General features: G+C 37.4%; 1 protein-coding gene across 1 annotated transcript in view; it reads right to left on the bottom strand.

Moving 5' to 3' along the window:
- Nucleotides 1–451: 451 nt before the first annotated feature.
- The window catches only part of LOC139155353 (sulfhydryl oxidase 1-like), an 80,024-nt gene continuing 67,896 nt past the window's right edge, over nt 452–12,579 (bottom strand). The window contains exons 10-12 of the mRNA XM_070730485.1: nt 10,634–10,772; nt 8,781–8,966; nt 452–1,811 (exon numbers count right to left, since the gene is read on the bottom strand). Coding sequence (XP_070586586.1) covers nt 973–1,811; nt 8,781–8,966; nt 10,634–10,772 — 1,164 coding nt within the window. The 3' untranslated portion in view covers nt 452–972. The remainder of the gene's footprint in view (nt 1,812–8,780; nt 8,967–10,633; nt 10,773–12,579) is intronic.

Consider the following 12,579-nt stretch of genomic DNA (forward strand, 5'->3'; position numbering starts at 1 on the left):
ACTTGTTGCCAACTGCTTTTAATTCTTTACACTGAGTTCAAGTTCAAAAACCTCAAGGGCTGTTTTGCCTTCTGTCATCTGATCAAGGGAAGAAATTGAGCTGCAGGGGAAATACAAGCAAAAGCACTAAGTATCTTCTATGCAGGACCCTAAGAAATAATGCTGAACAGCAATCAAACTCCCTCAATTGATATTTTGTATGGGTATGAAAGGGAGAACCTAATTCTTTTTGGTTTGCTTGAGTACTGCCATTAGCAAATACCACCGTATAGCTGGTTTTACTAAGGGCAGTTTTATATTAGCACAGAAGGTTTGGAAAAGATATTTAAAATGTTCAAGAGATCTTCCAGCATAATACTTTAGGCTGCTTGTATGTCTAGGTTTCTTCACAAATGTTACAGGGTTTGGACATATCTCAAGACACAAGGCACAAAGATTTCAGAAGTACCACTTTGGTCCTAAACTCGCCATGCTTTTATTTTTCCCTCTTAAAACAGCAACAATATTATGTTCTGATTGAAAAGAGGACCGTACTACATTTATCTAATGAGATCTGAATCCTTTCCACTTATTAATCCTTTCCCGCCACCACAAACCAAGAACAATAAAGAGCCCCTGATTCCTCAGACAATCTGTATTCTGAAATATGACCCCCATGCCTCTTTTGGCACCACACTCAGCTATTTTATTCTGGTACAGAATTACAAATATATACAAATGATCTAGCAACTGTGATGAAAAAGACTTGCCTGCCCACTAGGTATTCTTTCATATATAGAAGTAGAAATTTCCACGCATTTTAGGAGATCCAATAGTATACTCTACTAATTTGCACCCTTCGCAATCAATATATCATCTGTGTATTTTTGCATTTGTGTATATTGTGTTAGTTTAGTGAAAGATCACTGGATCAAGCTGATATGCACAAACTGATACCCATTGCCTAATAGCTGCTGTACCTGTCCTTCAATTTCATGTCAATGAGTAGGCTAACCGGGCCTTGCGGTAACTCATGCGCATGCGGAAGAAGGTGTACATGCCTAACAGGCAGACGGAAGAAAGCAAATACAAGAGAACACACAAGCTGACATCCAGTCGGGAGAAACCAATTCCCAGGATATAGATCCACTGATTTCTCCTCGAAGTGTTCTCCTTCTCCACTTGGACGCCAGAGAACTGTCTGGCTCCCAAGTTCTTATTCCTCAGGGATTCTCTACTATAATCAAGCGAGCGTCGGCCCTCATTCTCCATCAGGAACAGCCGAGTGTCCCTCTTAGTCCGCCTCTCCCTGATGCTACTTTGTCTCGCCAGCTTCAAGTCTTCGCTCTTAAAATGTTGCTCGCTAAATGTATCAAGATCAACAATATCCTCCACCATTTCTTTTGCCTTTGTGCTCATCTTGATAATGCTTGGTTTGTGCAACTCTGGAGAACCAGGTTTCCCCAAATCAAATTTCTTCTTTTCTACTTTCCCAGTCTCTAGCTGCTCTGTCTTCGTGTCTTCGTCTGGTTCCTTTTGATTATCTTGGTCACTCTCTTCTCCTCTTCCTCCCCCTTCTAGCCTCCACTCCGCTTCATAATTTTGCTGAGCAACATTTCGACCACTTCTTGTTTGATGTGCCAGGGGAGAATCCATGTAAATATTTTTTTCAGAAAAATGCCATTTGAGAAACATCAAGACTCGATTCTTATTCCACACAGATTTTCTCCCATTCTGCAAAGAGCTGTCTATTGAGGTGGAACGACATGAAAGGCAGAAGCTTTTGGGAGGCCATTGGATCTTGGGAAATTGGGGGTCATCAGTTCCTCTATCTGAACAAAACAAAAAACAAAAAAAATCTTACCATCATGCAATTCAAATAATATTCTCACACACATTAACATTCACAAGCCACTTAATCTATAAGCATTGGTTTGATTTATGTCAAATTAATTACTGACTCTGATATTTTATAGTTAAAACGCCATTAAAATGCTTCTTTATGATGGGTATTTATGAAGCCAGAAAACTTAACTCATTATTCACCAGATTATACAAAAGTTTTGCTTATTTATCAATATAAATAATCAATTTATATTGATTATTATATTGCACTCACTAATTTCCTACAATGATATTGGTGTATATGTGTACAATTTTATTTATCTCTACTGCGATTAATGATAAACATACTTCAAATAAAACTACTACCTGTTTACTGATTTGCTTTAAAAATTGATTAATGCTTATTCATTTTCAAAAACTGAAAGATGACTCAAAGAAGATGTCTCTAAATATTTATGGAAATAGTTATTAAATTCTTAGGTAATGCTTTCAACAATTTGAACTGTTTTCAGTAACTGTGACATAAAATATCATGAGAAGTATGCATTAAAATATTAACACTGCTTTTCCATAAAAACATGTTGAAAATGATTGACAATGAAACAGGTTTGAAAATAAAATAAAAATATTTGCTTCATTAGTTTGAAAGCAATGCAAACTTTTGAACTCCCTGGTTCTTAGCCAAGAAAAAATTTCTACCGCAAAATTGCTTTAATTATCCATCTCCAGATGAGGATGTAAAATCTTGGATGAAAAAATATCCTGACAAAAATAACCTTATTTATTCACTTGTTATTGCAAGTCTTCCAATATTTTCTTTGCTCCGATTAAATGAGTTGCCTGAAGGTGTTGGCCTGTCCTGTACAATTTAATGGGCTTCACTGCTGAACTAGAATTGCAAATGAAATGGAATGGAATAGAATAGAATTCTTTATTGCCCAAGTGTGATTGGACACACACTTCGACACACAAAGACAGGAATTTGTCTTTGGTGCATATGCTCTCAGTGTACATAAAAGAAAACATACACTTATCAAGAATAGGTACAACACTTAATGATTGTCATAGGGTTCAAATAAGCAAATCAGGAAACAATCAATATTAAACAATGTCGGTTGGCGGGCCCCAGGGGAAGAGCCTTCTCTGTGGCGGCCCGGCCCTCTGGAACCAACTCCCCCCGGAGATTAGAACTGCCCCTACTCTCCTTGCCTTTCGTAAGCTCCTTAAGACCCACCTGTGTCGTCAGGCATGGGGGAACTGAGACATCTCCCCTGGGCGTACAATTTATGAATGGTATGTGTGTGTGCATGTGTGTTAGAAAATGGGGTTTTTAAATGTTTTTTAGTAGGAATTTAGATTTGTCGCAAACTATCTTTTTTTTTCACTTGTTGTGAGCCGCCCCGAGTCTGCGGAGAGGGACGGCATACAAATATAAATAAATAAATAAATAAATAAATAAAAATCATAAGGATATGATAAGGATACAAGGATACGAGTCTGTGGAGAAGGGCAGCATACAAATCTAATAAATAATAATAATAATAAATTATTATTATTATTATTATTATTATGTAACAAATTACAGTCGTACAGTGGGAGGAGATGGGTGATAGGAATAATGAGAAAAACTAGTAGTAATTATTATTATTATTTATTAGATTTGTATGCCGCCCCTCTCCATAGACTCGGGTGAATAGTTTGATAGTGGTGAGGGAATTATTTGTTTAGCAGAGAGATGGTGTTCAGGAAAAAAACTGTTCTTGTGTCTAGTTGTCTTAGTGTGCAGTGCTCTATAGTGATGTTTTGAGGTAGAAATTGAAAAAAAAAATTATGTCCAGGATGTGAGGGGCCCATAAATATTTTCATGTCCCTCTTTTTGACTCGTGCAGAATACAGGTCCTCAATGGAAGGCAGGTTGGCAGCAATTGTTTTTTCTGCAGTTCTGATTCTCCTCTGAAGTCTGTGTCGGTCCTGTTGGGCTGCAGCACCAAACCAGACAGTTATAGAAGTGAAGATGACAGACTCAATGATTCCTCTGTAGAACTGTATCAGCACCTCCTTGGGCAGTTTGAGCTTTCTGAGTTGGTGCAGAAAGAACATTCTTGGAATACTGTGTCTGTAACATGCTTACACATATATAGATAATTCTGGTCCCAAAGCAAAAGCAAGCAAGCAACTTCCAAAATTTAAATTATAGGCTACACCTGGGCTGGGGGAATGGCTGCAGCAGATCATCATAATTGCAACCACTTGGAAATAATACTATTTTTTCACTTACACTTACAGGTTCTGTCTTAGAAATGAATCTGATTTCCTTGGTGCCACTTTTTTTTAAAAGCACCATGTATATTATCCAATATCTGACTCGCCTTTGCCAAAGTGATTCACTATAATGTTGTGGTTAGCTTTGGCCCAGCTCCTGCCCCAAGGACTGTGGATGTGGGGGAGACATCCACATGCTGCAGGCCTGTTTTGCCCCCTCACCGTGGAATCTGGTAATGAAGGCTCCTCTGACCAAGAAGACATGAGTGACAGGGAGGAGGAGAGTGGGGCAGACAGCTCAGAAGGAGATCAATTATCTAGCTCGTCCTTGGATTCAGAACAAGAGTTAATGATACAGCCACGCATGCGGAGAGCGATGCATAGGCAACAACAACTGAGAGATTATTATCAAAGAAAATGAGGCCCCCTGTGGTTGGGTGGGGCTGTAGTAATTAGTGAGGCTGCTATAAATAGCAGCCTGTGGGTTTGGCCATTGTGGAGGATTATCTGGTCCTTGTGTTTCATGACTGCTTTACTGACTTTGACTTTTTGTGTGCTGATTTTTCCCCGCTTTGAAACTAAACCAGAGCAAAGTGTGTTTCACTTTGTGAAAGAAGGACTGTGAATTGCCTCACAGCTGCAAGCTAAGTATCACAGAACTGATAAGGGACTTGTATAAATTACCAGTTTGTTTGGAGACGTTTGCTCTTTGCTATACCAAGAGAGGGCTTAGTTTAAGTGAATTTTCATTATAAAGAACATTGTTTTGAATTTTCAAACATGTGTGTGTTTGAAATTTGTACCTGTGAATTTCTGGGAGGATTCTACCAGAGAGCCCGACAGAACATATAATAAGAACTTTAAGCAGTTAAAACCCCAGCACTTGAGTCAAGAAAAGCAGAGGTCATATTTGATAGAGTACAATAAACCATTAAAATGTTTTATTTTGTTTTCATGGCACACACTGTTTTCCTTTCATATTTTTGTTTAATGATTTTATACATCATTCAAAGTTGCTTTGTTTGAGTTGGATGGCCATATAAATGTTTTGAATTTGGGGGAGATAAAAAATAATTTTTTACCTCCCCCAAATTTTTCAGAATAGAGCATATCAAAGATGCCCATTTTTACCACTTCTTTCTAAGTATCCAATATTTGAAATACATCCAATTATATTAGGCCAACCTTCTGCTTCTAACTATAGAGGAAAATGAACATGACCTTTATAGACATATACAAGAACTGCTATTTAGGCAAAAAGGGCTGAAATAGTTTTTAAGTCCAGAACAATTCAATAGACTATAAGAAGGAAAAGAAGGTACAGCAGGATCAGATAAGATAAATGCAGATATGGAGAATCAGCTGAGAATAACAAAGAAAGATTCATACTGTGGAATCATCTTATGGATATTTGAAATCATAACATCACAATTTTAGTAAATGCTTGCAATAAAGAATCTGCTGTCTACATTCATTGGGCAATTCCCTCACTGTTAGTATGCCATCAACATTCCCTTTGTTGACAGTCCAAAGCATTTAAAAGACTGACTTTAACCAACATCTATTAAAGGCTCTGGTGAAATTCTGAAGAGGATTTAGGCTGTTTAGTGCCTGTTATTTACTCTGGGCTTGAAGGAATAAATGTATAGGTGGTGTCTGTGTAAAGAGAATAAGAAAATATGCCTCAGAGGATCAGAAATTATGTCCCTGGGGATAGACAGAGAGGGTGGGAAAACCCAAGGGGAACAAAGAGTAAGTAACTCCTTTGATTCCCTGGCTTGGTCAATGAGTCCCACTACTTTCTCCTTTCACAATCATCTGTCAAGGGAAGTCACCTACTCCTCCCCCTGTCAAGGAAAACAGGACTGTAGAACAAGGGGCCGCATCTGTCTGTGAGAAGCACAGCATTTGGGCAGCAGTCCTGGAGGAAGGTCCTCTCAAGGCACGTGTCAGCCTTTAAAAGCCCCCATTAGAAAAGATGAGGAAGATTTAGTAGCCAAGTCTCTGGTTCAAAACCACCAGCTGCCAACTCCTTTCTGACAACAAGAATTGGTGTTTGCTGTCTGACCCTCTCTGCCCTCTTCCGACCCAAGTATTCTTCATTGAGGTGTTTTGTTTTGTTTTATGATGGCAGGCAAGGGTTAACTCACAATGCTCTTGCCTATAACACTTTGTGCCTTCTTCAGCACGGTGGGTGGTGAGATGTCTTTCAGGTTTTTCTTTTCAAGTTGCAGTGTCCTCAGGGCTGCTGAACTAGGGAGCTAGAGGACTCTGCAAGCTAGAAATATATAGCCTGTCAGGCCTAATCGAGTACTAAGCAGAGTGTTCTGTGAAAGAAAAGTTGTTTATTTTATTTTAGAGTCCAGTGAAATAGACGAAGCATGTAAACTCAATCAAATAAAAATTCTCTCTGTGTATGTGTTTCAAAAAATTCTTTCATTTATAATTGGAACTATTCTAAATGAAGAAACAATCTCTCCCTTAATCAGGCCTTGACAGCAAACTAATCCCTCCAAAAATGACAAAACTTCTCATATCAAAAACTCTGATCAAATCCCAGAAAATCCTGAAGCATTTGTATTCCTTGATACACAAAAAGCATTTGATAATTTAAATTGGGATTTTTCTATTAACAAATTTGAAAAGATGAATTTTGGAGAAAGATATATCAGAATGCTTCACACAATACATTCAAAACAAATGGAAAGAAAAATAATTAATGGAGATATGATTGATACATTTAATACAGTAAAAGGAGTACGACAGGGCTGCTCATTATCCCCCCTGCTTTTCATACTTGTGATTGAATCATTATTACAACAAATTAGAGAAACATCAGAAATTAAAGGATTAAGGATAAGAGATCAGGAATACAAATTACAGGCCTTTGCCAATGATTTATAGAAGACCCAATAGAAAAAGCCCCAAAATTATTACGTAGATGAAATTAACAAATTTGGACAGGTAGCATGCCTAAAAATTAATAAAAAGAAAACCAAAATTATAACCAAAAATTTACCAAATAAACAAATACAAGAACTGGATGGCAAGTTTACAACAATAAATCCAGTAGAGGTGAGATGGCTATTAAAAAGGCCAGTGCATCCTTTACCACTTTCATTCCTTTAGTGGAAGAGGTAACACCACTAAAGTACAGAATGAAACAAACTATTACAGATAGTCCTCGGTTTATAACTTTTCATTTAGGGACCATTCGAAGTATACAAGGGCACTGAAAAAAGTGACAGTCATTTTTCTCACAGTCACATGATCAAAATTTGGATGCTTGGCAATTGGCATGTATTTATGGCGGTTACAATGTTCTGGGATCATGTGATCACTTTTGGTGGCTTGGGGCTTTACTTCACAGCCAAGAAACTAACTTAAGAACTGCTGCGATTCATTTAACAACTGTGGCAAGATTGTAAGAGGTTGTAAAATGGGACAAAACTGTCACTTAACTGTCCTGCTTAGCAGTGGAAATTTGGGGCTCGGTTGTGTTTGTAAGTCAAGACTATCTGTATTTAATTTCCCCAACACATATTCAACATCAATTGCCTTCAAGGACAGCTACAGAATAATATTTAAAATGAAAGTTTTCATATTTGACATTTCCTAATGGTGAGAGCAATCAACCAATGGAATGGCTTAGTTACATTCTCAGACTAAAGCATATAGGCTTCAGTCAGGTCCTCCATTCTGGATGGAAAATACTGCCTGCTGATTGGCTGTCAGACAGAGCCTTTGCTGGGTTGTAAATAGTTGCCAAATAAAGAGCTGTTGTTTTGAAGCCACTTCTGTTTGCCTCTTCCATTCACCCTATCCAACAGCTTGCCTTCCGAAGTTGTGATGCTCCATCACTGGAGGCTTTCAAAAAGAGACTGGACAGTCATTTGTCTGAATAGAGACTAAGAACTGGTCCCTAAAGTTGCAACTACTTGCAGAGTCCCAACAGTCACATGATTGCAATTTGAGCTCTTAGAAGCCAGCACACATTTGCAAAAGTTGCAGCTTCCCGTAGTCATGGGATTGCCATTTGCAACCTTCACAGTCAGCTTCTGTTATCTGAAGTCAATGGAGAAGATTGGCCTTCTCCGGGTCCCGGCGACTAAACAATGTCGTCTGGCGGGCCCCAGGGGAAGAGCCTTCTCTGTGGCGGCCCCGGCCCTCTGGAATCAACTCCCCCCGGAGGTTAGAACTGCTCCCACCCTCCTTTGTCTTCTGTAAACTACTTAAGACCCAGCTATACCGCCAGGCATGGGGGATCTGAGACACCTTTCCCCCAGGCTTATTATAATTTATGTTTGGTATGTATGTGCTGTTTGATTTTTAATTATGATCGGGTTTTTGGTTTTTTTTAGTATTAGATTTGTGCCTGCATAATATTGTTTTTATCGTTGTTGTGAGCCGCCCCGAGTCTTCGGAGAGGGGCGGCATACAATCTAATAAATCTAATAAATTATTATTATTATTATTATTATTATTATTATTATTATTATTATTATTATTAAGATTAAAGTCCAACCTCAATCATGGAAGCTTACTGGGTGAGCTTGTTCTCTTTCTGCACAGCTTACCTCTAAGGACCAAGGCCAATCCAACTAATCTTTTGGAAGGCGATATATTGCTAGGGAAACAGGATATCTGCTGGTTAAAATGGTCAAAAAGTAGACTGCCAGGAGCAGAATCCTCACCTGCCAAGCGAGCATTGACTCTGTTATGCCTTGACCAAAGCCACAGGACAGCCTCATTCCTGCTCCTCACTTCATGCATAGACTCAGCTGCCATCGCTTCAAAGTGCTGTGCACAATCCCTGCAGCCAAAGAAACTGCGGATGTATCCTCTCATTGTAGGAAGAACGTCAGGTATACCTGAGGAAGCTGAAAATTATACCACAATTGTTAACACCAAAGTAAAAAAGGAATGAAAAAGTAATGTGTGACAACTACCATCTTCCTAAAGTGAAGGCAAATCATGTTTCTTCTCCAAAGCAGAGCAACAGCTGAAAGGGGAAGAATGCATTTGCCCCTGATATTTTAAAAAAGAGTCAACCTTACCGAGAAGGGTATAGAAATGAGAATCTTGTAGAAGGAAAAGAGTTACAACTAAGAGTCATTCGCCTATAATTTATTTATTAAAAATAATGTATTATCATTTGCTAATCCAAAATCAACTTATTTCTCTTTTGTTACTTCGAAGTGGCAAGGCAGTCCACCCAAAAATGAAATATTTTACAGTCAGAGCAAATTGCCATGATCAGAATATAAATGGAGAAATATCCAGCATGTTCATATTTATTTATTTGGATTCCTAGGTCGCCCTTCTCCATAGACTCAGGGTGGCTTACAAAACAGAAATAAAATACAAAGGAACATGTAAGAAATCCAAAACTACTGTTTATAGGACAGTAGAAATATAGTAGAGCATTATGTTTGATGTGATTGAGGACAGAGAAATATCTATGCTCCGGGTAGACACAATGTACAGCATAATCCTTTAGTTGCTCCAACAAATTTTTTTCTTCCTCCACTACATATAAAGTTGGGATTGATTAAAAACTTTGTAAAAGCCGTGGTAAAGACAAATTCACAAGGGTTCCAGTACATTACACAGAAATTCTCCAGCATTTCACCAGCAAAACTGAAGGAAAGGGTATTTGCTGTTCCTCACATCAGAGAGCTTATGAGAGATTATGTGTTTGAAGGAACTCTAAATAATAAGGAATTGAGAGCTTGGAAAAGCTTCAAGTGGATCTATGAAAAAATAAATCGCCAGAATATATTAAAGGTGTTGAGGAACTGCTAAATGCATACTAGTATCTTGGATGTCGCATGTCTCTGAAAATGCACTTTTTGCATTCACATTTAGATTTCTTTCCTCCATATCTTGCGGATATAAGTGATGAACAAGGAGAACGGTTTCACCAGGACATTAAAGTAACAGAACACTGCTAACAGGGTTTTTGGAATGACTCAATGCTGGCAGATTACTGTTGAATGTTATATAAAGGACAACCCTGAAAAATCGTATTGACAACAGTCAAGCACTTTTAATTTTTGCTCATATTTTGGTTTCTATTTTGAATGTGAAATGTATTTCTGGTTCAATAAAAACTGTTTTGTAAGGTCAAGCATTTTTTTCTGATATGTAGATTATTGTTTTCTTAATGTTGCCAGTATATTTCCTATACCTTATAATAATGATATTGCTCCATGGAAACTATACCTGCTACAGAAAAACTACATACATTTTTGAAATCAGAACAAAAAAATGATTCAGAAAAGTACAAAGTTAACTGCGATGATTACAAAAAATATTTTTTGTAGACTTGTGAAATGCTTTCAATATTTTTTTTTTAAAAAAACAGGTTTATCAGCTGTGAATTGCTGCCCAATTGTCCGAACCTTTTTTAAAAAATGTTTTAAAAGCATTTTTACTACCGGTTCTGTGAACCGAAAGCATTTGTTACTACCGGTTCCAGTGAACTAGGCTGAACCAATAGCATTTCATTTGTGATATAAAGCTTTAATGCAGTTGCGGTACTTACCAGACTGTTTTCGACATGCGGCTTGAACCGTCAGGTGATGAAAGAGAGACCAGAGTCCACATGGAAAACCCCGGAACTGAGGTTTGCTTCCTTGACATCCTACCCAATGAGGCGTCTCAGGTAATGTGGCATTTGGAAACTGAAAGATTAGGAGGGAGATTGAAAAAGGCTGTGCACATAACAAGATAACCCATTTCATTCCCTGCATGGACCACAACATGTCAGTTCCAAGCAAGAGAGAAACGAAGTCAAGGATGCGGGTGAGGAGCAAGTAGATGGAACAAAAAAACAGCTGGGAGCTCCTTAAGAAAGAGAGGATGTGAAGTTCTCACCCCATTGATCTCAAAATAATTTAGTTTTATTTGCAACATGGAACAACCCATCCATTCTAAGTTAAATTTCTGCCAAATTATGGATAACTTGCATCCATTCAATGGAAACGTACAGAGTGGATTGTTCAGGGATCCAAATAATTGTTTTTCCTGGTTGTATTGTTTTATTCATTCTCTATTTTGGGGATTTCCCCTTTTTGCCCTGCATTATAGCATCCTGATACTGAGACATGTTCTCCTTGCCTTCTCAGGTTGTTTCTTTACTGCCTGTGTATAATGGACAGTTAAACTTTTTGTCTTTCCTCCACCATCACAAAAAGGAAGGAAGGAAGGAAGGAAGGAAGGAAATTGACAAGAACATATATTGATCAAGGGCTTCCCACTGTTTTTGTACCACCCCATTAGTTGGTTGGTTCGTTCATTCATTCATTCATTCATTAATTCAATACCACCACCCATATAATACAAGTAATTCTCAGTGGTGAACAGCATGAAAAATATTAGAGTGTGCAGAAATGAATAATATTAACCATGAAAATACATGACAGAGAGAAAACAGAATTTTACACAATATAGAACAAATGGTACAATTGGCTGGAACAAAAATAAATCTAAATAGCCAGTTACATATATGAAATAAAGTGATAAGCAAATAGATGCAGACAAGATGTCAGCTATTAAGAATATTGTAATAGGATGTCTTGGAACTATATGATTATATACAAGTTAATGAAAAAGAGGAAAAAACACAGAAGGTACATCAAGAGGATACGCTGTCAAATGAATATCTTATTTTTTATGTTGTTATGTAATGTAATGTTTATGTCATGTGTTTTTTTGAATATCTGATTTGTTTAATAAAAATTAGTTAATAATAATAATAATAGTAATAGTAATAATAGTAATAGTATTCAATGTGATCATTATCTGCGTCAGTGGGAAGATGGAATACAGTAGTAAGGATTTTTCTCATATTTTACTTTTATTTATTTATATCTATCTATCTATCTATCTATCTATCTATCTATCTATCTATCTATCTATCTATCTATCTATCTATCTATTATATTTGTATGCCGCCCCTCTCTGTAGACTCGGGGCGGCTAACAACAATAATAAAACAGTGTATGACAAATTTAATATTTAAAATAGCTAAAAACCCTTATTAAAAACCAAACATACACACAAACATAGCATGCATAAATTGTATAGGCCTGGGGGAAAGGAATATCTCAATTCCCCCATGCCTGACGACAGAGGTGGGTTTTAAGGAGTTTACGAAAGGCAAGGAGGTTGGGGGGAATTCTGATTTCTGGGGGAGGGGGGTGTTGGTTCCAGAGGGTCAGGATAATAACATGTTCATTAAAAGCACAAATTCCTTTAAAAAAAAAAAGTATTCAGTAATATCAAAGACAATATATTTTTAAAGAAAAACTTAAATGGAACAGTGTGTGGATCACAGAAAATATTTACATTATTCATAATATCACCTAATGAAACTCAATATACTTTTGCAACAAATTTAGATCTTAAGACAGCTCCATAATATATGATGATGATAATAATGGCATTTAGCAAGTTACACATGGAGCTTGTAGCATTGGAGCCAGAATG

The sequence above is a fragment of the Erythrolamprus reginae genome, unplaced genomic scaffold (assembly GCF_031021105.1).
Source record: "Erythrolamprus reginae isolate rEryReg1 unplaced genomic scaffold, rEryReg1.hap1 H_12, whole genome shotgun sequence".
NCBI lineage: Eukaryota > Metazoa > Chordata > Lepidosauria > Squamata > Dipsadidae > Erythrolamprus > Erythrolamprus reginae.